Raw genomic sequence first — 27,709 nt, 5'->3', positions numbered from 1 at the left:
AGCGGGGGGAAAAGCAGGACAAGAGGCTTCACCTCTCTCCGCAGTTGACAGAAGAAGGCTGAGACAACACCTGGAGATGGGCCACCTGCAAGGCCTTTGGGAGGTGAGGGACAAGCCCCCGGCAGGATACACAAGCCACTGAGGTGCTCTATGAGTTTGCATATTACAGGTTGTGTTGACAGAACGACACACGGCCAGGCTGGAGGGTGGCATGTCCTGCCCACGGCCACCCCCGATGTGGTGGGGCTCAGCCCACGGACACGTCCTGCAACCGTCCTGGAGCTGTGGGGCTGAACGTGCTGGCAGCGGACAGAGGGAAGGTGGCCGGTCCCCCCGTGCCACCGGACAGCGCGGTCACAGCGTTGAGGGAGCCCCGAGCTGCTGCAGGAGACAGAACGCGGCGGCGGCCAGGGCCGTGTGCTGGCGGGACAGGAGCTTGGCGCCCAGGCCCGGGCAGCCCTGCCCGCGCAGCCGCTGCTCCACAGCCTGCAGCAGCTGCCGGTAGGTGCCCACCACGTCCAGCAGCGCGGCCCCCAGCGCCCGCTGCCTCTGCCGGCACCGCGGGCAGTGTGACACTTGGAACGAGGCCACCGCCAGCTGCACCAGGTGGCCAAACGTCACCCTCAGCACGCCCTGCAGCTCCCAGGGGGGCTGCTCTGTGTTCAGGAGCTCCTGGCAGCTGGACAGCAGGTGCCGGGAGGCCGCGCCAAGGGCACCCTTGCTCTCAGTGCCCTGCTCTGCGCATTGCTCTTGCAGGTGGGTTGCTTGGTTCCCGCAGAGCTTCCCCACCACCTCCTGAAGCTCCATGGTGTAGGCCAGGAAGCAGGAGAAGTCTGCAGGGCTCATCTGTGCCTGGTCCTTCAGCTGGCCGAGGGCTTGGACATGAGGGTCGCACCGCGCCACGTCCCCGCAGCCCACGGGGGTCCCGGGAAGGCTGCGGCTGCGGGGGGGTGCAGTGGTGAGCGGCCCCAGGAATGCACTGCACACGGGGAGGGGGGGTTCACCTTCCCCCTTGTCATCAGGCCTGCGGAAGCAGCTGATGTAGGACAGCCTACAGCTGCACTTGTCCATCCCAAGCTGCGGTGGAGACGTCTTCTTCGCTGTGGAAAAACCTGAGGGAGTGTTCATGATGGGGTCAGAAGTCTCGTCCTTCTTGTGGTTAAAGCAGAGGAAGGAGTGTTTTGAAGCCCCATGGTCCCCTGCGCTTTTCCCCAACGAGCCCAAGGCAGTTGGGCCTGAGGAGGTGGAAAGCCCTAGAGATGTCAGAGCAGAGCCTTTCCCCACCTCAGGAGCCTGTTCTCTGGGAAAAGGTCTCTGAACAGGCTGTGGCTGCTCGTCAGCCACATCTCCAGCATCTTTTCCAGGCTGCCCTTCATCCACGCCCTGGCTCACCAGCTCTTTCTCAAAGGGTGGCCCAGCTGGGGATTTTTGTGTCTCCATTCTGCCAGCATCAGCCTCCAGCCACCCGCTGGTCTTCTGAGAGGCCGAAAGCTCTGGTGGGATATCTGCCCTTCCCTGAGACGGGCTGGGTGACGTGAGGTCTGTCCTGACCCTAGATGAGAGCCAGGAGAGGCGAGTTATAACCCCTGAAGTGCTGCTGCAATCTGTTAAGAGCTGGGTTGCATCTGGAAAACCCACGCATTTTTTCTTGTGCACGTTCCATAAGGCCTCCTTGCTTATCACTTGTTTGCTTTTTGCCTGTGAGAAGGTGCTGTTGCTGCTGTTTTCCACACAGCTGTCAGGATTAGCTTTTCTTTCTTTGCAGGGAGCTGGAACAGGCTCCGCACACACCCCTTGCCCCCCAGCAGTGGCAGCCGGCTCCTGCTCCTGGGCCACCTCACGGGGAGAGGCTGCGCAAGGGCCACAGGCTGATGGCAGCGGCGTCTGTTCGCTATCAGGGCAGGTCAAGTCTTGGCCCGGGAATGGGGACATGTCACCAGCCTCGTGCTGGACTGTGATCGCCTCGCCTGCCTCCTCCAGAGCCACCTGGACCAGCCCGTGGTTGGTGGCCACACAGCTCTCCCCACTTGCCCACCCAGCATCTGTCTTTGTGGAGGGACGTTCCTGGGCAGCTCTGTTTTGTCCCCTGGGAAGGGGCACAGCTTCCCGCAGGGACAGGAGCAGCGGGTGTACAGCATGTGCAGGTTGGGGGCCAATGCCTGCGCCCTCTTCCCTGCGCTGCTCACTCAGCAGGCGGACCGCTGAGATGGGAGAAACCACTGACTCAGTCACAGATTTCGTTTCCATGGTGTCAGGCTCCATTTCCACCAGGTCAGAGTATGGGTTTGTGTCTCTCTGTGCCTGGAGTCCCAGCTCCACGTCCTCCCCGGTGTCCCCTGCAGACGGTGGAGCAGGGGGATGAGCAGAGAGTGGCACTGGTGGCGGCCAGGAGCAGCAGTTCTGCACAGAGCCAGGCAAACTCAACGGGAAAGTGACTTGTGACGTGTAATCCGTTTGCAGGAAAGATCTCCTCTTCCTCAGGCTCTTGGCGAACGTCAGCTCCTTCTCCTTTCTGTGTTTCTCCCTTGCTGCCTGCCTCAGCACCAGGTTTTGCCCCAAGCTGTAAAACCTTGGTTTCTCTTGGATACAGGAGTTGTCTGTGCCCTCCCGGGAGGTCGTGTTGTAGCCTGCTGGCGAGAAAAAAAGATGCAAGTCAGAAAATAACTCCAGGCAGCAGAATATCTATGTACCTATGCATCTACGCAGTGGGCAAAAATGCTCCCAACACAAGTCCTGCAGTTGCAGACATAAATGTTTGGCAGCAAAGCCTGGCTCTTGAGTGCCGGAAGCCATCTCTTATGATCAAGCCTCTACTTGGAATCAGCTATGTCAAGAAAAATGAAGAATCTGGGCCTATGGCTGAAAGGCTGAAGTCCAGGATTAGTGATAAAGGGCACTGGGGAGTCCTTCCCCTTGGTCTGACTGCAGGTACAGCTGTAATTCACAAGTTAAATTTGGTGATGTTGGCAGCAGCTACAGAGAGTACTGCCTGCAACTGCATATTTATTAACATTTCATAGAAACATTATCAGAAGTTCCCAACTTGGATATTTAGATGATAACATTTCCAGAGATTATAAATTTATGCCTGAATGTGGTATTGTTACTGTGCATGAACACTAAAGCCAAAATTGTTCTAAATACACAAAGCAAATTTTTGAGAAGTTCAGTTAATGTTGAAAGAACTGACTGTTTCAGAGACAAAAATCCTCTTCTTTCTGAGAAAATGCAGCTACCAGGGAGCTGCTCAGCCACAAGACTCCTTGAACCACTCACACAACATGGCCCTGACCTGAAAATTATTTTTCCACTTAGGTGTGAAAGGAAAAATAATGTTTTCCAGCTTCCAGCTCTGCTCAGCTTGGAGGAAGATAGCAGAGTGAAGGTACTGGCCGACAGCGGGAATATTTGCCATAAAGCTCCCTGTCCGTGCAAGGACACACGTCTTTCATGTGTTCTGTCTCTGGGACTCACCACTCTTTTCATCACTGAAGATTCAGCCTGCATAGAGGGATGCACAGAACCTAGTCATGCAGCATGTTGGCTTCAGGACCAGGCAGAGCCGCACATCAGTATTCTGGATGTCCTGCAGAAACCTGAGGACCTTCCAGCATGCTGAACTCACTTGAAAATTAACTTTTTTCTGGGATTCAGTGCTTGGATGTGATGACAGATCTCCCTGTAGAGCTACAGCTCTGACCCCTCTGTGCACATCCAGTTTCTGCTGTGGCGGTTGCCCTCGACCCTCAGCCGAACCAGCAGCAGTTTGGTTCAGGTCCCACAGGAGGGAAAGGCCTGAGCTGCAGCCATGCCAAGGACTCCTGTTCGGAGACCTGCAGGGAAGCAGAACGGCACCTGAACCCCCGTCAGTTGTGGGTGCAGGGGGTCTCGTGCAGACCTTTCCCACTATGTGTGATTTGACTATGAGCCATCCACTTTATTCCATAAATGTGTCAGCCCGTGTGAGCTACTGTGAGCTCTCTCTGCTGAGTAACTGGCTGTACAGCGATGGTTTTACTACTCACTGATCAGTGGATGAGCCCAATTTAAGTTTCTTATCAGCCATTTAGCTTCAGTAAATGTCTACTGAATAGAATGAATCACCTAGCATTATAAAGCTGTGTGATTTTTAATATACTCTCTGCTTCATGTTACTCAGTAAGCTGAATTTGCTGAAATCTTAAGCTGTAAAGTTCTGCTCCTATTTACCAAAAGCAGATACAGACTACAGTGAACATCTGTAAGATCAGGTCTGGTTTGTACTTTGCTGGGAAGAACAGAATTGACTGGGGAGAAAGTGACGACTTCAACACTAACACAAAGACATGATGGACACGTGTGAGACACGGGCTGTTCTGCACTTTGCTGAGAGGAGAAGGGTCCGTTCAGTCAAACGGCATCTTCAGGGGTATGGACTGTGAACAGTATCTACACTTAAACAGAACAAAGGCCCGTCTGAGATCGGTGAAACAGATCCAGTGAGAAGCAAGAAGAGCCCAGACTCAACTAGTGCTATTGGACTGAATCACGGTGTGAATGACCTGTAAAGATGTAAAAATCAATGGTTTTCTGTGCTTGGCTGCACCTCTGCACAGGCACCCAGCTCCAGCCAGCCCTCCTGCTATTCTTCTCCATTAAACTAGTGATTTCTATGAACTCTGATGCCTGAGAGTTTGTTTCGTGAGTCGTGGGATCCAGACTTCAGAGCAACCAGACACCAGATGCCTGGAGGGAAGGCAAGCAGAATTCATCTCAGTGTATTTCCTCCATGCAGTAAATAATAGAGTGAACCTGCCACTGAACTCTTTTGAGTCATACTTTTCTTTGAGTGACCTAAACATTGTTCTGCAGCAAGCAGAATGCTAAATCACTCCCCCGCGACCCTGCTGAAGAGTGGCTTATGGAGAATGGCTGTTCAAATGTGCTTCAAAAATCTTGGGAGAACCAAGAAGAGCTGAAAGATGGTCCCTCCAGGAAGAGTGTCATGGGAACAGAGCAGGGGGTGGGAGGGAGGTGACCTGCGGTCATGGTGAGGGTTTACCTGCCCGCGCGTCCGGAGGGCTCAGCCTGTCCACAGCATCATAGAACTCCTCCTCAGAGCTGGTGTCACCAAAGCCTGGGGGCGGCTCCAAGGTGAGCTCGCTCACCTCTGCTGTCACCTCTGCTGTCCACTCTGCTCCACAGGGTGAATCTTCCTGGGCAGACTCGTCTTGCCAGGGGCTCCTTTGAGGGCTGTGGCTGGTGTTGCTCCTCTCCACGCTTTCCGCGGGGGATGTGCTGTAGCACAGGCTGTAATAGCCCATGGTGTTTCCCTCAGACAGCTTGGGCCCCAGCACAGACGCGCTGATGTCCTCCTGTCTCTGCTCGGAGGAGTCGTCTTCATGCCCAGGCTCCTCTGCGAGTGGCACCTGCAAGAAACAGAAGTAGTCTCTGGGTCCTGCTCCACTGCAGCCTCCTGCAGCACGAATGGGGAAGAAGCTCTTGTCCGAGCTGCTCATCTCGTGCACTGTTGGCGTGTAGAAACGGAACAACTCTGGCCCGGAGGAAGAGCAAGCTTCCAGCTCATCTTCCTCCAGTGCGTCCACAGAGTCGCTGGAGCCACTCATCTTAAATCCGCGGCTCTCTGTGTTGGCTGAATCCGAAGCCTCGGATGTGCTGTCTGTTGCATTGTCACCCCCATCGCACGGGTCACTCCCTGGGGCTTGGGCCTTTCTGCTGTCCTTGTCTGGGCTGTGGAGCTCCCCCAGCTCCTCGCACGCAGGACGGGCACTGCTGTGCGCTGCAGCCGTGTCCAGACCGTGCTCTGAGGAGGAATCCAGCTCCCAGGAGTCTTCAGAGTCGCTGCAGGTTCGGGATTCGTACCCTGGGATTTAAACACATCTATCAGCCCGTCTTTTGTGGTGGCAGAGGAACAGCACGACAAGGGTTATGAACAGCACGACGAGGGTTATGGACTTGTCTGCACAGCAAGGACTGCAGCAGAGGGCTCTGCCCTTGTTTGCCCATCAGCAAACACGGCGAGGATGCGATCTGAGCTGCAGGGCCATAACCTCTCGCTGCTTTGCCTGGTTTTGCTGTGGAGCAGGAGCAGAGGGAGCTGCAGAACAGCAGCCACATAACTCACTGTCTAAAGCCTCATCTGCAGCCCCTGTGGTCCCGGAGTTATCCTGACAAGGGACAGGACAGCGGCAAACAGATCCTCCTGCTCCTGGCTGGGAGACGCCAGCAGAGGGGAGGTTGTTCAGATGGTAAACAAGCACAAGCGCTCAGTGACACATTTGCCATTTCAATGACAGGAATTGGCCTTCGCTTCTTGGAAAAGCTGAAAATTATGGCTGCTCTTCCCCTGCCCAACACGTCTGGGAATGAGGGAAACCTGGCACTGCCTGCACCAATAATTGGCAGATGCCACTACACATCCTTGGGTTACTGTTCTGGCACGACACTATTCCCAGGAGGGAACAGCACCTCTAATGCTGGAGGATCCACCCACTTTCTCCCCATCCTTTGGCAAAAAAATGGCTATTTTTGTTTTTTCAAACCTTCTTCAGCTGAGACACGATGCAGTTGCTGTTTTTTCTGTCCCCAGGTAAATATGGAGACATTTGCATTCACAAACAGTCTGTAATAGCCAGTGATGAGGCAGACAAGATCTTTTGCACTGTTTGATTCCAGCAGCAGAGTCAGCAGCTTTTTTTTTTGGTGGGGAGACATAGGGGGAAGAAAACAGTAAAAAAAGGTTAGTGGAGAAAAATATTGCCTGTAACACAATCTACAGGAACATGCTGCACGCTGAAAAGGCATTCCCTCTCTCCCGGACCATCATTGCAGAGCATTCTGTTCCTGCATGAGGCACATAGAGAGAAGATAAACTCTTTTCCTTGCATTTTGTTTCTTTGATATGTCTCACTGATGGGAGCACAGCAGCAAGAATGACTTCAATAATTTTGTATTCTTCCTACAAGCTTTCCGTTTTGAGTCTGTTCTAAGCCTTTTGTACTGATGACACCATCAGCTAAACACCAAATTTTGACTGGTTTTCAGGCTGGGGAAGGGGCTGGAGCACAAGTGTGATGGGAGCAGCTGAGGGACCTGTGGGGTTCAGCCTGGAGAGCGGGAGCTGAGGGGAGACCTTCTGATCTCTGAACTGCCTGAAAGGAGCTTGGAGCCAGGGGGGGTCGGGCTCTGCTCCCAAGGAACAAGCACCAGGACCAGAGGAAACGGCCTCAAGTTGTGCCAGGGGAGGTTGAGGTTGGATCTTGGGAACAATTTCTTCCCCAAAGAGCTGTTGGGCATTGGAACAGGCTGCTCAGGGCAGTGGTGGAGTCACCATCCCTGGAGGGGTTGAGCAGACGGAGATGAGGTTCTCAGGGACATGGGTCAGTGACAGGGGTGGGGGAACAGGTGGACTTGATGGTCTTGAGGGGCTTTTCCAGCAAAAATGATTCTGCGATTCTAATAATATGAAAAGAATAGATTGTGTGAACAACTCCCCACTCAGTCTCTAGCCCTGACATAGCCACACGCTGGCCATCACGAGAGCACCGCTCACCTTCAGGTCCTGCAGGTAGATTTTCACCATGCTCACTTTTTCAGACTCCTCTGTCAGCTCCACTCTGCTGATGTTTGCAAATTCTGCCAGATTGGTCACAATGTTGAGCTTATTATTGATAATCTGGCTCACCCCGTACTTGGCACCCACCAGCAAGGCGACGTACGATTCTCTGTCCTGTAGCTGTAGGGGAAGAGGTTAAACCTGTAGCCAAAATCTGCACAGGAACCCACTCACCTCTACTGGGCAGGGAATTCCTCAGCCACCCCATCTCGTGTGGCATCTTTTTAGGTCCTGCTCTGGTACAGACCAACCTACGCGGCTCAGCTCTCTGTACAGGACAGGTTGTGGTCCACAGTTCAGTACAGATCCAAGTGGGGACAGGAAAAAAATCCAACCCAACTCAGCGCAACACATAAAACCAAACCAAACAAAAAAAACCTGTTGTGAAAAGAGCAGCGTTCTTTTTTACAGTAAGGTTTTTAAGCGTGGCTAATATCTTTCCGAGAGTTTTTGACCCACACCCTCACATCTCTTAAGTACTTTATGACATATAAAATACAGACTGAGCTCATCTGAAGAGCAAGAGTCACAACTTTCAATAGAAAAAATATGCGTAATTATTGTGTAGGCTGGTATGTTATTCACTTCAGTGGAACTGTGCTGAGTTACCTTAGCAGAGTCCCTTGTCAATACTTATCATGATGTCCCAGGACAGGGAAAAGTGGTATGACTGGAGCTGGCTGAAACAGCATCGCTAGGTGTAATGTCACATATTCTACAAGCATCAAAGCAAAGACAGGGAAGGAGACTCAGTAAGAAGTTGCCAGTCTCACACCAACAACCAATTTATAAAAACATTCAAACATTTCTGCTTTAGATAGGGTCTGCTTTGGTTAAGACATGATCTTGCACATGAAGAACAAGGGTTAAAACTGCTTCTTGTGCCCTGTCTTTGCAGTTTTTGTCCGAGCACACTGCTGTAAGAGATGCATAAAGCAAGGCAATAAGACAGTAGGCCAAAAGCCAAATACATAAATAAACAGCACTTGTACCATCAGGGTGGCATTAAAGATCCTCCCGTTGTACATCTTCAGGTCTCCCAGTATTTGCAGGTAGCTCAGGCGCACTTGGACGGCTGCAAGTGTATGCTTTGTTTTGCAAGAGAAGAAATACCATTTAGAAACATGACAGACGAACAAGGTTTGCCAGGTAACCTGCAGGCTAGAAGATGTTCTTTTCGTACAGGACATAGCGTTTGACCAACACATGTAGCTTAGCCTGGACAGGCAACACCTCTGTGCAGGACCAGCCCATATCACTGCGTTTGCCACCTGGCAACCCCACAGCAAACTGCAACAGAACACACTACACAGGGGAACTGGGGTGTGTGCACAGCAGAGGTGACAAGAGGAAAAGAGAGGAGAAAATCCCCAAGTGGACAGAGAGAACATCCAAGGAGATGGGGAGAGATGCTGTGCCGTCCTAGGAGGCACCTCAGATGTGGGGACACACGCTACCTTCTGCCGAGGGTCCAGCAGCAGCTGGTTCCGCTTCATGTGGTAGCTGATGGCTTTCTTGATATCCTTCCCTCTCATGTTTCGAAGCAAAGTCGGTGAGATGAAGTTCTCGATTCCCCAGTCCCTCCTGCCAGAGAGATGGGAAGGGAGCAAAGGGGGTCCCAGCTGTGCTGCCCCCACATGACACAGGGACATGCAGGGCAGGGACAGGCTCCGAGCCTTGGGTGCTGCAACACCTCCACAGAGCCCGCACAACAAGACTGCTGCGCTCACATCGACTTGGATGTGCATCTGCAGCCGAGGCAGGAGGTGGGGCTGGAGGAACACACGCTTTCATGCAGAATGCCTGTTTTTACATGGTTATACAGGAGACAATCTACTAGCCTAGTCAATATCATGGTCCCAATCTGTCCTGCCACCCAGAGGATGAAGATTCTGTCTCTACATTCATTTTACTTTGGTTACAAGATTATGACATTTTAACATCTCCAGTTCCCTAGACCCCAAAATGCGGGCTGTCAGTTCTGCTGAAGAGTTTGCTCAGCCCCAGCATGAAACACCCAGGAATTAAGAATGCTGCCATTGTCTGTAGTCGCTTCTCCCTGTCCACCAGCTGCACATGGCCGGGTACGTCTGGCTGCATGTGAGGAGCCGGTGGTGGCTGCACGGGCTGGTGGGGGCTCAGTGCTGCCATTACCACGCTCATGTCTGTTATTTAACGACTGGCTCATCACAAGTTCTTAAAGCAGGGATGTTCTTCAGGGCAAGTGTGGTCTAACAGGGTTGACACACAGCACAGCATGCCTGCTGCTTGTGAAAGCATTTTTCTGTATTTTTTTCCAGATCCTATTACTTCACAGGACCTATCACTAATACTTCTGATATAGTTCTGGTGGATGAAGAGATGTAAAGTACTGGCTGTGCAAAGCCGGTGATTATCCTCTCTCTCAACTATGGCATGCAAATCTCACTATGCTGGCAGGAGCAGCCTGCGCAACCATAACTATGTGAGGGATTTTCAATTTCATGTCCCTGCTCCAGCTACAGATTAGAACCTCCCTCTGCTGAGGGTCATGCCCAGATGTTACGTGGTCCATATTATTTAAGCAGCTCAGCAGGTTAAAGACAGGGAGGCTTATGAAGCCAACTTGGCCTAAAATGACTGGCACAACTGAGAGACTGTAATCTCTTTGGGCCAGAGACAGTCTTCTATCCAGAGCTAAACACCAGGCAAACACAGAGCTGATGCCACTTTTAATTGGCTCTTTCTTCATCCAGGCTTATACACCACATAACACAAGAAATTTTGGAACTTACTCAATGTATTTCAATGATACTTTCTGTGGCTGAGCACAGGCATAGATCCTCTCCTGTATGTGCAGAGCAGCCAGACGTAATGCCACGCTGCACTTCATTTCCACAGCAAATCTCTCCTGAAGCACATCGCTGCAGCTCTGGAACAAACAGAGCTGAGTTAGCGTGATGATGGGAGCTCACAAAGAAGTCAGGATAAGACCTGTGATATGACTACCATGCGTCAAATAAAGGGAGCCACCCAGCTCACTTCAATCTCATTCTGTCAAAAAGCCAAGCACATAAGTCAATCCAAGAGTTTAAAGCAAGTTGAAGCCAAGTGCTCTATTCTTAAGTGCTCTGCATTTCGCATTAATATAACTGAAGTATGCTTCATTTTAAAGCAGAAAGGAGAATTGGGTGAAAAGAGAACCTGAAGCATGGAATGCCTCGATTTCACCTGCAGGTAGAGGTATTCGAAGGCAATCGGGTCTTCCTGCAGGAGGTCTAAGGGATCCTTTGGTACAAAGCAAACTCTGAAGAGGCAACGGTAGTCATGAGATTCTCTTTTTTGGACCACCTGCAACAGACAAACAGCATCATGACACACAGCTGCTGCAGTCTCTCCCTTCAAAATGCACAGTAAGCCTCTGGCTTGTATGAATGCAGAGAAATCATTTAAAGCTTCTGGTAAGTGGGATGGCTGCAGATTAGCCACTGTCCTTAGCAAATAAAAGGAGACATTGCTAGTGTTTGCAATTTTATCTTGATTCTCGTTCTGGTTTTTGCTTCTCCCTGTGGTAGCTTGGAAGTCCTTTGACAGCAAAACTTCATTAAATACCCATTGATCTCATACACTTGCAGTATAACCAGGACAGAGTCTCCAAGGCCATATGATAATGAGAGAGGAAGGGGCAAGCTTCTCTGCTTCTAAGTTCAGTCATAAGATACAGCAGCCCTGAACAGACACTTGGATCATCCTCATAATGCCAATACAATGTTAAGAACTGGGGGTTATGCATTAGCATATTTTATTCTGGGCAAATCCCATGCAGGCTCACCAACTGAAACAAAGCAGAAATTCTCAGTGGTTGGAGAGTGCCAGCTACCAAACCTCCCTGTGTCACAGGGCATCATCAAAAAAAGTCAACAGCATGGAGATGAGACCTCCAAGTAGGCACCTTCTCACAAATTAGTCAGCCCAGAATTACTAGCAGAGCAACAGGATTACTAACAGAGCTAACCTCATGTTGGCAGGACGTAAACTTTTAATTTAGGGTATAATTGAAGTGGCACATGGCTGGGTTAACTCTCTGGCTACCCAGGGGACTGTAAATAGCTGGGTACACAGCGATTTTAGGGCTGTCTCTAACAGCTAATCTGTGGATGGGGCTGCCTGGCAGGTGGCACAACGCACGCTCATTCCCAACGGCTCGACGTGGCCCAAGCAGTACCAGCCATGGGTATTGCTGTACTGAAGAAATTCATGCAGCCAAAGCTCAATTAGAGTTGAAGCAGGCCAGTACTGTGAGGGACAATAAAAAGAACTTTAAAAAATCGTTTAATAGCAAAAGGCAAGCCAGAAATAACGTTGGCCCTTTACTTGAAGATCATGGTCACCTCACAAAAAAGGACATAGACCAAGCAGAGATGTTTAATGCTTTCTTTGCCTCAGTCTTCAACACTGATGATGGGCTCTGGGCCCCAGAGCCCTTGGGTAGAGACCATGGCTGTGAGAATGATAAACTGCCAGCCAGCCCTGAACTTGTGCGGGATTTGCTGCTGCAACTGGATCCCTACATGGGGCCTGATGGGATTTATCCAAGCGCACTTAAAGAGCTGGCTGGTGTCATAGCAAGACCTCTGGGTCCCTTCCAACTCAGGACATTCCATGATTCCATGATTCTACTCTGTGGGCTCTCTAAATGGACTGAGATGCTTCTGAAAGTGCCGTTTCTTTGGGGGCTGTCATTAATGCAGTCGTAACACATGCAACAGGCAGAGAGAAGAGGACAGCACCTCTGGAGATGGAGCCAAGCTCCCTTGTGTGACACCTCACAGAACCACAGAGCAGTTTGTGTTGCAGGGCCCTTCCCAGCTCCCCTAGTGCCACTCCTGCCATGAGCAGGGACATCTTCACCAGCTCAGGTTGCTCAGAGCCCCGTCCAGCCTGGCCTGGGATAACCCAGGCATGGGGCATCCACAGAGCTCTCTCTGCATCTCGCTGGCCACATTCACCAGCGCTGGTCCCACCAGCACGACTGCGGGGACACACGGGGCTCTCCTCACCTGCTCGATCAGCTCCTCCTCGTGCAGCAGGTGGATCTTCGCCACGTTGTACTGCTCTTCCAGAGCCAGGGCGAAGTGCACGATGCTGCGGATGGAGAGCTTCTCCTTCAAGGTGAGAACGATGTCCTGGGAAGGGGAGGGACATGGTCAGGCAGAACACAGGCACAGCTGCTGAGCACCACTCGCACACTGTATGAGTGTGGGTGATTCTCGCCGGCAGCTCTGTGCTCAGCACTGGAACAGCAGGGGCCAAACACTAAATTCTCTGCAGACAAGAACATGCTTGGTGCTGCAACACCGAGCAAATTTTTTAGCACTATTTCACAGGAAAACAGTGCTTATATGATGTTCTGCTTTCCGCTCTTCACTGACAGTGTCTGAACACATTCACCTAGAAAAACCACAGAGGTCTCCAGGTTAAAGAAAGCCTGTGAGCTCCTCACAAGAGGAGGCACGGGAGATGGGAGCCTCTCTGGGACACCATGCACAAGCCTGGCAGTTGGCTGCTGCGCTGTCCCAGCTGGACGTCTGAGCAACCACAGAACATGCCGGCCGGGCCAGTGATGGGACAGCGGTCAGAGCCACCCGTGTCTGCTGCTGCCAGCCGCCTGGGGAGGAAGGGAGTCGAGGGAACTGCAGAGGAAGCACAGAAAAAGGGAGGACAACATGTTTCAGCAGATCAGGAGGACAAGGCAGGGAAACTGCAGATTGCAGTGGCAAGAGTGCAGTGAGATGCAAACTTCAGGGTGTAACAGGCATCAACACCCAGTTCCTAGAGCTGCATTACTTGGGCTGCCTCATACTGAAAGTTTTGGCCTTACAGTGTTTAGTTTGGTGGTGCCAAGCACGTTCTGTCCCCCTTGATCCAAATGTTTGCTGTTAGCTGTTGCAGCTTTCCAGAACTCTACGACACTTTTTGAAGAAACTACAAAGAACTGGTGAAAAACTCTTCTCATCATCAATACACAAGAATTTGAGAGCACGATTGTAAAAATCTTACCAAATTTGACTGAAGCTGGTGTTTCAGCTGCATGGAGAATTCTGTTGGAATACTAAGTGTCATGGAAATAACTACGTTTAATTTTGGCAAACAGAAAACATTACATAAGGCTTGACTGAGTACCAATTGAAGAAGAACCCCTTTGACACACTCAGGCCTCTGCAGGTAAGCAGAAATGTTTTGGGTCATCTCAGTTTTCAGCAGCGATGTCTCAAACAGCAGAAGAACTTCTGAGAACACCTAACTTAGGAGGCATTTTTCCTGTTTGAGTGTTTCTGAGAGGACGCTGGTGAGGGCTGCACTCAACCCCAGTAGGGAAAAATTTGTACCGGGTCAGAGGTAAGCAACTCAAATCAAACATGAGGTGCCAATCCATCTTTTAGAAATTAATGCCTTGCAGATGCGCATTCAAGTCTCTCTTTACAACTCATCTCCCCTTTTCTGACTACCTTCTTGCTTTATTTAATTATTTTCTTCTTCTCTGCCATGTAAGTCACAAGACTTGCAGAGACTTATTTGCATGAGAGACCACGACAGTGTTGTGAAGTTTGGATGAACTAAACAATAAATTCCTCCTTTTTGAGGAAAGTTTTCAGTGCATTATAAATAAAATCTCTTTGCTTTTTCCCTCAATATTCTTTCAGCCTGGTATCTCCAGTCTGTCCATCGTGCATCTTTTCCACAATAACTGCACTGTTGCAGGACGCCTTAACTCCTTTAAAGAAATTATGGCCTCCAATCACTGTGCACTGTCAAATCTTACTGATTCCAACATAAATATTGAGCAACTTTAAAGATCAGGTGAGAAAAACATGAAGTCTCTAAGCCTATGTGTAAACATGGCAATTATGGGAAGCGCTAGTTTAATGGCTCTGGAAAGCAGCACCTTGTGTTTTGAAGAGAATGATGGTAATTTGTCTATGATGCTTCCAAGCACAAATGACCCTAGGGAGGTGGCACTGCCTTTCTATCTCAAGGGGTTAGTCAGTTTTCATGTTTTCAGCAGTGCAGAAATGGGGCTGGAACAAGGACAGGCGCTTTAAGTAACAACTGGCACAATCACACTTGCTGAGTTCACACAATATCCGAACCTGGACTCCACTGCCCAGGTCCAAGCCAGGAGGCTTGTTCTCCCTCTCGGGGATCCACATTGTCACTGCTACACCAAACAACATCCTCTGTATTCTGCCATGCAGTTTCCAAGGAAAGCAACGACTCTGCAGACAGCCACTGATGTGCCAGTCCCCCACCAACCTGCCCTCCTGCCCAGCTTCAATCACACTTCATGGAGCTGTAGTGGTCTCACAGCCAAGTTCCTGCAAGTTCTGTGAAAATCGGTTGCTGAGAAGAAAGCCGAGGTGAACCAAAGCAAGCCTTCCTCTGCAGGAAGGGCACAGAAAACGCTGCGTGCTCAGCACTGGCTGGCAATGCGTTCCCATAGATGGCTAATAAAACCAAGGGGCTGCAAGTTCTACTGCATGCACCTTTGCTACCGGATTGAATTCAGGTGGTGGGATCAAAAGACAGACAACCAAGCGTCATTACCTTCACAGTCGTGCTTGTCTCAAACCTGAAAGCCTTCGTCTGTCCATTTTCCAAGTATACCTTGAGAACATTGGGCATACAGAGAAGAGAATTCCCCTGCAGAACAAAAGCAACAGCACTAATCCTTGGATGTTAAGCCTCCGGGCAACAGGCTGCCCTGCCTGACACAGCACATCCTGGTATAAATTAAAATCTTTCTCTGCTTTTGCAATCCTCTTCTGTGGCACCGGGCCTTATTCCCTGATTATGCTTCTGGCATGGAAAAAGGGAAAGAGAGCATGATGAGTCCCTTTACGGCAGAACTCCAGCCAGTGCAACAGCTGCATGTGGCCCAGATGTGCCCTTTCAGACCCCACACGGCACAGGAAGGTCTGGCAGACATGAAAGCTGAGACCCACTCTCTGCTCCTCACCAGAACACCTGTGGTGTCTATCAGAAAATACATCTTCCCATCACCGGGCACCAGGCAGCACTAACCCCCGGCTGATGCTTTTCCAGGGACACCAGCCATGATTTCAACCCAAGAGCTACCCAAACGCTCTGCGCTACCGCGAATGGATGTTGCACACCACAGGAAGGCTGTAGGATTCAGCTAAACATGTAGTTGTACTTTTATTGAGCATTCCCCTAAGATTTGTGACTCTGGGGCTTCCCAAAGAGGACGTCACCAGGGTTTCTTGAGATCAGTCTCAAATGTGTTAATCAAGGCAATGACTCCCACAGCAAAAGCACCTCCATTGAGTGCTCTGAGAAGGGTCTGGGAACTTGGCCTCTGTCCTTCTGGTACTGTCCAGAGCTTTCAGCTTTCCATCTTGCTCCTTTAGTAGAGCTCATTTGCACCTCCCTTGTTTTCAGCCCCTTCTTGTTGTTCAGTGCTGAGAAGGTTTACTCCTCTACCCTTGGACTTCCATTCAGCATATCTTGCTTGTGTTCTTTGACCAGCGCATTCCTCCAGTCTTAAATAGTTTATCATTACAGTCTCAAGTCTGAAAATGGCATTTCTAAGATCATCTCTCCTATGTTTCATCTGCTGTGAAACACCCTGTAAATCTCACAGACTTGGTCCCTCTTGATAGAGAACCCATATGCCCTGGAAGTACCACCAGAACAAACATAAACCCCTTCTGAATCTTGTTCTTTGTTCCTGCCTGCCCTGTTTTATGGAGTTCAAGCTGTTTACAGTCATCACTGAGAAAAAAGAGTGAACATTGTCGCTATTGCCAAGTCCAAGCTCTATAACTCCTTCATGCTAAGTCGCACAAACTCATCATGTCTTTGAGAGATCCTGGGTCCCCTATCAATGTCAAAAAAGTGATGCTGGTTTACACCAGCTGCACATTTTCTCTGGCAGCTCACACAGCCACAGGTTGTCATATCAATGGGGCCTTGTACAGCCAGTACACAACAGAAATGGAAATCCATACAGAAATTTGTATACAATTAAGTATCACCACTTTCCAGGTCAGATCCAATTAGCTGGCCAGAACACCCGGATGGGATTTCTCTCCTTTTGTGCAGGCCCTAGTAGAGCACTGTGAATTAATTCTGAAAGGTTCTGCTACAGCTTAAGCGGCTCTATCCCTCCTGTTTTGTCTGAGGCAAGGTCGATTTACCCCGTGTTACAGCTGGGCCCACAGCTTCTAATAATACACTGACCGATGGTGACCTGAGGGTCCTGAGGGACCTGTCTCCTGCATATCACTCAGTTATACGGAAATACACAATATGTTTGCAACAGAAAATGGAGGCTGGATAGCATTGAGCCTTATTAACAATTTATGTTGCCAAACTGAAGTTTCAGGTTTCAGCTGCAGAAGGCAGCGTCTGGGCTCCTTCCAGTTGCCACAAAGACCACTTAGCAATGCTCCATTAAGATGACAAGAGTAGTATATTTACTGAAACAGGAGGCTTTGCAGTTTTTCAGGGCCATAATAACCATTTTGGCTGTCTTAACACAAGTCCGCTGAAAGGAGAGCAGTTCTAAATCACTCATGCAAAGTCTATGCTGTCCATAGTGAATAGTGCTTTTCCAGAAACAAGTCATAAATATGCAACAAATGTATTTACTCTTCCTTTATGCTAATATTTTACTGTTCAAAATAGGGTCCATATCCAACTAGTGAAAAAGGAAGCAAACACCCCAATTAATTTCTCTTACCTTGATGTTCTCATTAAATGAAGGGTGAACTATATATTGATTGTGTGCCATTCTGCACTTGCAAACGTATGATTAACTTAGCAGAATGTTGACAGAGGCTTTGCAGGAGCACAGTGTCTCCTCAGGAAGCACCTTCTTTGGACCTCTCAGGACCCTCCTTGCAATCGCTAAGTGAATGTCACTGACCTGAGACTCTCATGTGCTGCCACACGAGTGCCCAACACAGCTGGCTGAAACAGCCCCATGGAAGCTCCCAGGCAAACACCGGAGTGAACCTCATGCTATAAGGCAAAGCGGACACTGCTGGTGTTCTCAGGTCGGTTGTGTCCCACCACCTGCCTCACGCAAGGCCTCTCTCTGCTGGGACCACTTGCAGAGAGCATCCCTCTCCTCCCTGCTCCCTGCCTGAGAGCTCGGTGGCCACATGTCACCTCCCTGGCCACATCAGGGCTTCAGGAGCTGGCTTCTGCCTCAAGACAGGTGGCCCAGCTGCTGTAACGCACAGGCAGGACCCCAGACAGACCTGTCGCTAAGGTCTGAGAGGTGTGAACAGCCCTTGGTAGAGCAGAGACGAGCCTTGCAGCAGTTCCAGAACATCTGGTGACAACCTGGCAGGAAGGAATGGATCCCAGAGTCTGGACAGACCTACTGACAAACGTGTCAGGAGCCACTCCTGACCTTCTCCTGCTCTGCAGAGCAGGACAGAGAAGGAAAAGGAGTCTTGGCGAGCCTGGAGTCAGGCACAGGTGCCAAAGCACTCAGGCTGTGCCCGTCTAATGGGCTGCTGACATCCACAGCACCTCTGACCACACCTCTGCCCTGGCGTGGGGAGAAGAGGAAACCCCCACCACAGGGAAGGCTCTGCCTGAGCTGGGCCAGCAGAGCTCCAGCCCGCACAGATGAAAACAAGACACAGTCCAGGAGAGAGGCAGAAAAGGGCCCAGTGGCTGGTTCATCATCACTGCAAAGTGTGAGGAAGCAAGGTTGGGTCAGACCCGAACAACCGAACGGAACTAATAACTAGGGGACAGGAGTGAGGGATTTTGTCCACTGAATTTTTTCATTCCAAAGGGAAAAAAGAAAACTCAACAGAGTTAAAGACTCGAAACTGACCCCAATCCATCCCAACCACATTGAGCTTAGTAAGCTACCTAGAAAGAAAAACAAAACATTTAAGAGCTGTTCTCACTTCAGGGAAGATACAAGTGTTCTCACTGCTTGTCCTTTTCTGCTACAGGCAGACTCACATCCACTCAGTGCATTTGTTGTCAGTGATAAAAACCTCATGATAAATTTGCAGCACTCCCCAGTGAGCCACGATCTTGTTCCTTGTAAGACTAGGTTGGCTCGGCTTACAGATGGTCTGTTATGGAGGCAGCTGTGAATGCTCTGTGGAAATCCTCTGCAAGGGTATGAAACACAATGAGCTGTCATCCTCTCAGCTAGAAAACATATGTCAAATGTAGCAGCAAAGCAAAGTCACCGGTGCCAAACTCTCTGAACGCAATGCTCCCTGAACACTGCTGAAGGCCAGGAGGAGACATCCCAGCTACTCTGGCAGCAAATAAACGTGGCATGGACAGCAGGATTCACCTTCCATCTTTAGGGTTAGGATTTGTCATGCCTGAACTTCAGTCTAGGCTTACTACGGAGAGATCAGCACTTCCAGAGATGACTACTACGTGCCACAGCTGTGTTTACCTAATGCTGAAAGGACAAAGGTGGTACATGCAGGTATTTTCCATTAGTCTAAGTAAGGAAATCAAAGGTAAAGCCCTCTGCAGCACTATCCCCTGGTCACCAGTGAGCCTGGAAAGAAGCTGGGACCAGTCGCCTGGATGCACACCCAGGGCAGACCGCACGTGGTGCCCACGGTGCCCTGCTGCACCCACGCTGCACTGACCTGCGTGTGTCCATTCACCAGCACCTCCTCTGCAAAACGAACTTTCACAGGGTTTGTTTTCAGCCTTGCTCTCTTCTCCGCGGTCAGAAACGATGACTTAGGCCCACCCTGAAAAAAAGCAACAGCACTGGTTTTGCAACTCGGTCTGTTGCAGTGAGGTACGAGAGGCAGAGGCCCGTGGTATGGGCAGGGCTGCGATCGCAGCCTGTGATGAGGCTGCTCACGCCATCCCGCCTCACACTTGCAGGTACAGGAGCTGTGAGGAGTCTCCAGGCTTGCTAATGGCCTTTTTTGACCTATGTGAGCAGTGCTGCCTTCTGAACACAAACCCAGCTTGTCCAACAAGTGCACACGGGCACAACACATGCTGTACGCACTCCTAATTTCACTGCATGTTACCCATGTGTTTAGGCGCCTCCCCAGCTCCTGTGACGAAGCCAGAATACTGCAGAATGACTCTTAATCTACTAACAGCTGGCTTGCAGTGGAGCTACACAGTACTGTAAACCCACACACACAGAGGGTCTTCCAGTCACAGACAAAACACTCAGTGTATCCCAAGGACAGCCATGTATAGAATGATAGAATTGTTTTGATTGGAAGAGACCCTCAGGATCATCAAGCCCAAACATTAACCCAACCCTGGCACTAACCCATGTCCCCAAGAACATCATCTGCACATCTTCTAAACATTCTTTAACTTCTATAACCTCCAGGGACAGTGACTCCACCACTGCCCTGAACACTGAGCAGCACTTGGAGCTCAGCTGGCTTTTCTAGAGCACACTCTTATATCACAAATGTTTAGCCAACTTGGCTCCATTGCACTGTTGTCACACAGCCATGCTTTCACCACGACGGGGGCCTACCAAGCTGACATGACACCACATGAGCCTAGGAACCACCGAGTTCTTGCGCCCGATGTCCTGCTCTCGTAAAGCGTGATATCCTCTCAGAATAGCAGAGGCAGGATTGCTCAGTACAGCTGCGAGGTAGAGCAATTCCTGCACTCCAGCAGTTTCATGCTCTGTTTGCTTCTCAACAATGCATGAAGGCCTGTGAAGGGTGTTCCAGATTCCAGGAGGGGTTTTCCAGATCTCTTCCTCTCTGAAAAGACATTTTCCCCCTTTCAGCAGGCATTCGGGTCTTGCATAACTTGCGTTTTTCCCTTGATTTCCAGAGCCAGATCAAGCACTAGCAAAGACTGACAGCCAATGTACTAGGGAAGGGAGATCAGATTAATGAAAGACGGAATCCGGTGTTCAGTGAGTTTGCTTAAAGTTTTTCTGGTTACTTTGGCTTTCTACACATTCATTGAATGCCAGCACCTGGGAACCTTTGGGCAGGAAAAATACATTTAAGAGATTTTCTCTTTAATGTACCTTTACCAAATGGCCAAGAAACCTCATGACTTTAAGCCTGAGAGCCATTCTGAAGGAATCATCATTCTTGTTTCTAAGAATAAAATTTCAAAATTTCAAAATAAAAAAACCTCCAAAGAAACAAAAAACACTCCCAAAATGCTTTCCACAGCAGGTGGGGAAATCCTCCCTAGGCCACTTTCATAAATCACAAGAAGTCAAAAAGCACACAAACCAAATTTTGTCCTTGTCTTGCAGCTCAGTTTTTACAAGCTTTGAAATCCACATGGGTAAACACATCAAGTTGGCCTTCTGGGGAATTTACTCTACAGGAACAGGCAATCAGCACCAAAGCTTCATGCTAAAATTTTGCTTCTATTCCCAAAGTTATGATCCACACTGAGGTTCCAGCCCTTTACCAGACAGCCTGGAGAAAAAGGGATAAATTTCTCCAGCATTCAGAAAGGAAAACCTCACGAGCTTCCAAGGAGAGCCCAGGGCAGATGCTGGGTCTGCAGTTTTGGCACCTGCCTCTCGTGTCCAGGGGGTCCCCAGAGCCCCGGTGGCCCCAGCACAGGGGGAGCACTCCCAGCTCTGCTTGGGGTGCTGGCCATGGTGTGTTGAGATCTGTATCCCAGTCATGGCCTCTGATCAGAGGAACACGTCTTTTAGAAACCCCTAGGCCTAATGTAACAAGACTAGACCTAATGTAACAGGAACCTAATAGAGAAACAATCACTATGTAGAGACTGGACATGAGGCAAAGCGGGATGTCCTCAGTTTGCAAGCTGGACAAGCGGGACGTTCCACTAGATGAAGGAAGAGCTGCGTGAGTCTGGCTAAGCAGCAGCACAAAATGACAGCACACACGCTCAGGAAACCAGGTCAAGAAGCCGACAATGTGCGGGCACCAGCTGCAAAGACACGGGGGCCACTAGAGACCCCTGATGAAGACCCTCGAAAACCAAAGATGGACTTCGGCAAAGGGCGGGGTTATGCAAATAGTTTATGTTTAATGCATTCACTAAGCAGCAGAAACAAAGAAATATGCAGTTGGAATCTGTGATAAATACCAAGAAGTGAGAATCACATGCACGCTCGATTAGAGGAACAATCCTCTGAGCGTCCAGCGCGCTGCAATAGAAGTGCTGCTTTATAGCACTTTCAAAACTGTGTTAAGGAAACTTTTTGCCAACTTTTCGGTATCATTTTCTGGCAACCCAGATAGGACCTCCCAGCCCCCGCGGAGACCCTGGGCCCTCACAGCCACCGATGGAGCCTCCATCTCCGGGGAGCCCGAGCTCCAGCCACTCAGCGGGCTCTGCAAGTGGCACCCAGAGTTACCGCTGATTCTCCCAAAATCTCCTCAAAGGGCATGTGTGAGAGCAGAGGACCCTCGCAGCTCCCTCACAGCTTTGGTTGGGCCCTGTCACGCCAGCTCGGCCGCCCCACCTTCCCCGCGGTCACCCTGCCCACCATGGCCGCCTGGGGCAGCGCTGCTGGGAGGGCAAGAGTGCTGGAGAAAGGACATTTACCGACGTGCAGCGCAGGACGGTCAGGAGGAGCTCGTCACCGGCCTCCCTGTAACAGAGATGTGCAGTCAGCCAGGATCGGAGCTGCCGGCACCTTCATCCCAGCATGATGGCCTCTCTGCACCTCCCAGTTCTCTGCTACCTTGTCCATCAACCTCCCAGTTCTCTGCCACCTTGTCAATGAACCTCCCAGCCCCCTGCCACCTTGTCCCCACACCTCCCAGTTCTCTGCCACCTTGTCAATGAACCTCCCAGCCCCCTGCCACCTTGTCACCACACCTCCCAGTTCTCTGCCACCTTGTCAATGAACCTCCCAGCCCCCTGCCACCTTGTCCCCACACCTCCCAGTTCTCTGCCACCTTGTCACCACACCTCCCAGTTCTCTGCCACCTTGTCCCCACACCTCCCAGTTCTCTGCCACCTTGTCCCCACGGGCCATGCAGGACCACACCTGATGATGTCAGCTGCTTGTTCGACAGACAGGTTGTCCACAGCAGTAGAGTTTATCAGGAGGAGCTGGTCGCCCGGCTGCAGCTTCCCATCGGCGGTGCTCCCTGCAGGTGACCAGCACAGCGTTGGTCACGACAAAGCCACCCCGGCAGACCTCCTCCCACCAGGGACACCCACCATGAGCTCCGCTTGCCACCTGGCACGCCCCTGCCTCAGCAACCACCTCTGGATGGCAAAATAAAAAGAGGCCAAAGGCCCCTGAGCCCTGATGCCAGCTGGGACACCACTGTCTGTCTCCATGCTGCCTTGCCCGGGCTGTCCTCTGGCCCCATGAGCTGCCACTGAACCACAGAAAATGGACCTGCTGGAGAGGGGCCAGAGGAGCCACAGGAATGATCCGAGGCTGGAACAGCTCTGCTGGGAGGACAGGCTGAGAGAGCTGGGGTGTTCGGCTGGAGAAGAGAAGCTCCGGGGAGACCTTAGTGCGGCCTTTCAGTGCTTAAAAGGGGCCGATAAGAAAGATGGGGACAGACTTTTGAGCAGGGCCTGTTGTGACAGGACAAGGAGTGACGGTTTTCAACTAAAGGAGGGAGATTCAGGCCAGACATGAGGGAGACATTTTTTTCTTATGAGACACACTGTCCCAGGTTGGCCAGAGAGGTGGTGGATGAACCATCCCTGGAGACATCCCAGGCCAGGCGGGACGGGGCTCTGAGCAACCTGAGCTGGTGAAGATGTCCCTGCTCATGGCAGGGGTGGCGCTGGGGGAGCTGGGGAGGGCCCTTCAGCACAAACCATCCTGTGATTATATGAGGTGTCACAAGAGGCAGGGAGCTTGGTGTCGGGTAGCATACGTGAAAGGCAAAACACAATCATCTGGAATTAAACATGGGGCTTTTGGCCACAGGCTCCCACAGCAAAGGACAGGACTTAAAAGGACAGGTTTCCTTGTGCTTCACTTTTAATAAAACATTGATTCTTTCTGATTAGGAAAAAAGAAAAACATAACAGAAAACCTCCTTCCCCACTTCTTAGACCCCAGCGCTCTCAGCTATTATAATTTAGCCACATTTCACATGGGAAAGAGCATAAAGAGAAAATTTCAATCAAAAGCACTGTGAAAGGACAGAGACCATCCTGTAGTGCCTTTGTGCAGAACATACGGCAAACAGGAGCACTCGGGCAGGGTGTTCGCGCAGGCAGACAGGGATGGCGCAGACCACACGGCCATAGACGGCGGATGTCACCGCAGAGCCCAGGCCAGGCCTCAGCCACTGTCCCCACAACACCCACCTGCCGGCCTCGGGCAGAGCGTTTTCTGGCTGTCGCACTCACACCGACAGGTAAAAAGTGGGAATTTTTGTGTACCCATTAAAACAATAAATAATAAAACAGATTCACGGTTTTTGATTCAAAACCCCCATGCCTTCTATAAAACAGGGAAATATCCCTCCCTTTTATAACTGGAAGAATTGATCTGCTTGACTCAAGCAGACTTTAACCTGAGCTGCCTGTAACTAGCCATGATCCTCTCCACATTACGGTGCTATAAGCCTAGAGAGCATTTTCAACAACAGATAACTGGGACCACTGCAGAATAAGAACTGTAGATGAAATTCTTCCTTTGCCTTTCAGTTAAAACACCAGAAAGAACTTTTCTTTGAAGCAGCTTTTTGCATCCCTGAAGGTCAGCCATGTCCGGGTACGGGTGAAGCATTAGCCGTGGAGCTGCCACAGGCTTTGATTTATTCCACACCATCAGAATCAGGTGATGTTGCAGAACCCTGCACAACACAGGAACACAGGCTTTTGCCCTTGGCATTCAAGGATCACACACCAAACCTGAGAAACTCATAAACACCTGGCAGAAATGTATCACTAAGGCTACCTGGGACAGTTCAGGTTTCTCACACCTGTGGCTGTAGGGAGGAGGAAACGGTGCTCACCTGCAGTGACACATGCAATTGTAAGAGGAAGGTTTGGACAAATCTCAAAGCCGTAGTGATGGAGGACCAGATCTTTGTACACTGTGACAGTAAGTTTGACACGGCTGGCAGGCTGGCTGCTGCCATCACTGGTGCTGTCTGTCACAGACACTCTGCTCCTGTGAGACAAGAAGACAGGGGTTAATTAACATACAGACCCTAAGAAAGTGAAGCAGCTGTAGGCCAGGGTCCCTCATAAATGCAACACAGTCTTGCCCTAAAAACATGGGCCAATGGCAAGACAGAAAGAGAAGTACAACCCCATCTTCAAGAAGAGCATATTTTGCATTGACCAGTATTGTATTTCTGCAGATGTGGCTCACAAAACCAAAATGGTTGAAAGCAGGAACATCTGTCCCTGGAAACCAAGGGGGGTGCTTAAAAACACTGTTTTATTCTAGGGACTGCTGTATGCACATTTCCAAAGGACAACTGAAACAATGAGTAAGATCTGCAAGCTGCGATTGCCTCTGTTTGTTGGGAACAAGCTTGTGCTGTCTCTGATCAAATGTGATCAATAGATTTTCCTTTCACAAATACATGTTTACCTGGATGCACCGTCCCGAGAGCGATGAAGCCATTTTGCTACCATTTGCTCTATTCTACATGCTTTGCGTGTCTGGATTAAGTTAGTCTCCAAATCTTCCATTTACCTGAAAGGGACAGAAATCACAGGAAAACAGAATGAGCAAAGATTGAGGAAATCTTCCAGACACTGTTCAGAATTACCAACAGCAATTCACAACTCTTGTAATGCAGAGATGCACTGGCACCTGGGGGTGCTTTGACAGAGTGTTAACATCTGTAACACTTAGAATGGCTCTTCCTTCCCATCCAGTCCCCCTTGCCTGGTTAGCCCATGTTGGTGGTATCAGCTTCTCGATCTCTCTATTCTTTTTTCATTGTTTCTGGATCCAGTGGTCTGTTTTATCAACATGAGAAAGCTGCCATCCCCAGTCACAGGAAAGTCCTTCTCTATTTCAGTCTGGGATGTCTGGACAATAAGTTTGGTAACACCCACCTGTACATTGACCCAAACCAGACACACTTTTCCATGGACCATCAATTCAGGGACAAGTATACAGCCTTAAGCCTCAGTGGGACGAACACTTCACGGCACAACAGCGAGGTTTACAGCCAACTCCTGGCTGCCTTGGAGAGGCATAGAGCTGGTGTGTTCCCTCCCTGGGACATTTTTCCTCTTGGATTAATACAGACCCCAAAATTCTACAGAGAGCAGTAACGAAGCAAGAAAACGAGTGGCCAGAGCAAGTGGCTGCACATTCTGTTTGCACTAGCAGATGCAGTCTCTACACAGATGCCATAAACTCAAATTTGTCTCTTTTAAAACTGGTCCAGTGTACTGACGTCTACTAGTCCTGGAGTTCTGCAAACACATGTGGTTCCAGAAATCAGTAAAGTGAGCAGCTCATCCTGGCTCTTGCATTTAAAAGCTCTAGTTCAACAACACGAAAACAATCGCTCACCCAACCTGCTCCCTGTGCGTGTACTCTCTGCTGTTGATAGGATGTATTTAGTCCTACTGAACCAAAGAACTGCAGCATTACAAGGCTCGAATCTGGTTAACTCATTGTGACTTTGGTTGTACCTAGAAACATTCCTTCTTTTGAAGATGCAAAGGCTATGTCAGCTTCCAGACCTCAAACCAAACCTGCCAGCCCACAACTCCCCTATCAGGCCAGGTAATTTGTTACTTTAACATGGTGCCTTCCAAGAGGCAGAAAGCCTGTAGCCACATACCATTGTCACTGCTCATTCAAACACTGGAAAGAAACATGGGCTGCAAGTGAACCAAACAGAAAAAGAAACAGAAAATGTGCCTGCATCCACATAAAGCCATGAAGAATTTCAACTCTTTGTATTTCGATTGTATTTCAGCAAGGAAATAGAATTACTATATCCACATTTCACACAGTCTCTTCTGGTCAGCTTGTAAGATTTGTGTGTCCTGAGCTCCTCTCTTGTGTCTTCTGCTCAGACATAAGTTCTGTGCATCAGGGACGTTGTCTCTTATGCTGGGACAGTGCATGGGACAGTGGGCTGCTGGTCCATAGCAGGAGCTCTGCTGTAGCAGAAGTATCGTCAGAATAACCAGATATGAAAGAGGTGGTTGGGAGCTGACAAAAATGAAGCACAAAACGTTTTGTCTCAACACAATCTGGAGCTCTTCCCCTCAGTGCCCTCCCAACATTCCACGATTCATCTTTCCTAACAAGGACGAGAGGACAAGACACACATTTGTGGATATCTCTTTCCCTCTCAGGGAGCCACTGTGGCCCATGTCACCACCTGCCTGCATAGAAATGCACAGAGAAGAGGGACAGAAAATTCAGCCCTTCGGGAATTCTTTCACTGAGAATTCTCTTGGCTGCTCTTTCTCATGCAACACAGTTCAAAACTGCTCCTCCAGCCGCACTGCTCCTCTATCTTCTTCTGCGCAGCATTTCTGAACCAAAAGCAAGTACCCTTGCAATGAAGTGGTGTTTTCCGGGGGAAACTAGAGCTTGTAGGATGGGAAATCCACCCCCTTTCCAGACTGGGAATTAACCACAGAACAAGCAGAAGCACAGTGCTTCAGCAGCCTGAAAGACACGCACAGGACATGTCAAACCACGGCCTGAGCAGCCGTCGTCTGCGCTTGGCGTGTTCAGACTCAGTATTTCACCACTTCTGACAGTCAGTTCCACAGACGCTGCAACACTCAAGCGACAGTGTGGCCACAGCCACCTTCTGACTTGGACTTAATCTCTCTTCTCAGCAGCACAAGGTGCTGTGGCTTTCCTGCATCTCTTCAAATGCTCCATCACTCCTCTCTGACCCATGGGGAACGTCCTGCTTGCAGCTGGCCCTTCCTCCCAAGAGGCTCAACGTTTGAGTGCTGCACCTGCTGCAGCTACCGATGCCCTGAGACCAGCTGTTCCCTGGTGCTTTCTCATCACCCCCACATGCATCTGCACCCCCTGCCCCTCTCTGCAGAGACAACAGCCTTTTCTTTCTATGCTTCTGTTGTTCATCACAAAACAGAGTTCCTGGAGAAAGCCTCTCGACCTGCAGGACAAAAGCTTGAAGAACAAACACAAGTCCTTAAAAAACCCAGATG

The 27,709-nt window shown here is 50.1% G+C and overlaps 1 protein-coding gene across 1 annotated transcript; it reads right to left on the bottom strand.

Annotated features, from left to right (window-relative positions):
- Window positions 1-354: 354 nt before the first annotated feature.
- Window positions 355-25,237, bottom strand: FRMPD1 (FERM and PDZ domain containing 1). The gene is made up of 15 exons (XM_065656973.1): window positions 25,137-25,237; window positions 24,550-24,707; window positions 22,605-22,707; window positions 22,157-22,202; window positions 19,261-19,368; window positions 15,200-15,295; window positions 12,655-12,780; window positions 10,826-10,945; window positions 10,390-10,526; window positions 9,073-9,199; window positions 8,608-8,703; window positions 7,553-7,735; window positions 6,543-6,690; window positions 5,042-5,863; window positions 355-2,630 (listed from the first exon to the last, which is right to left on the bottom strand). Exons 1-15 carry the CDS (start codon window positions 25,235-25,237, stop codon window positions 355-357), a joined length of 4,647 nt encoding a protein of 1,548 aa, XP_065513045.1.
- Window positions 25,238-27,709: the final 2,472 nt, after the last annotated feature.

This window comes from Caloenas nicobarica, chromosome Z (assembly GCF_036013445.1).
Source record: "Caloenas nicobarica isolate bCalNic1 chromosome Z, bCalNic1.hap1, whole genome shotgun sequence".
NCBI classification, from domain to species: Eukaryota; Metazoa; Chordata; class Aves; order Columbiformes; family Columbidae; genus Caloenas; species Caloenas nicobarica.
This window is presented reverse-complemented; position numbering and strand designations above follow the sequence as displayed.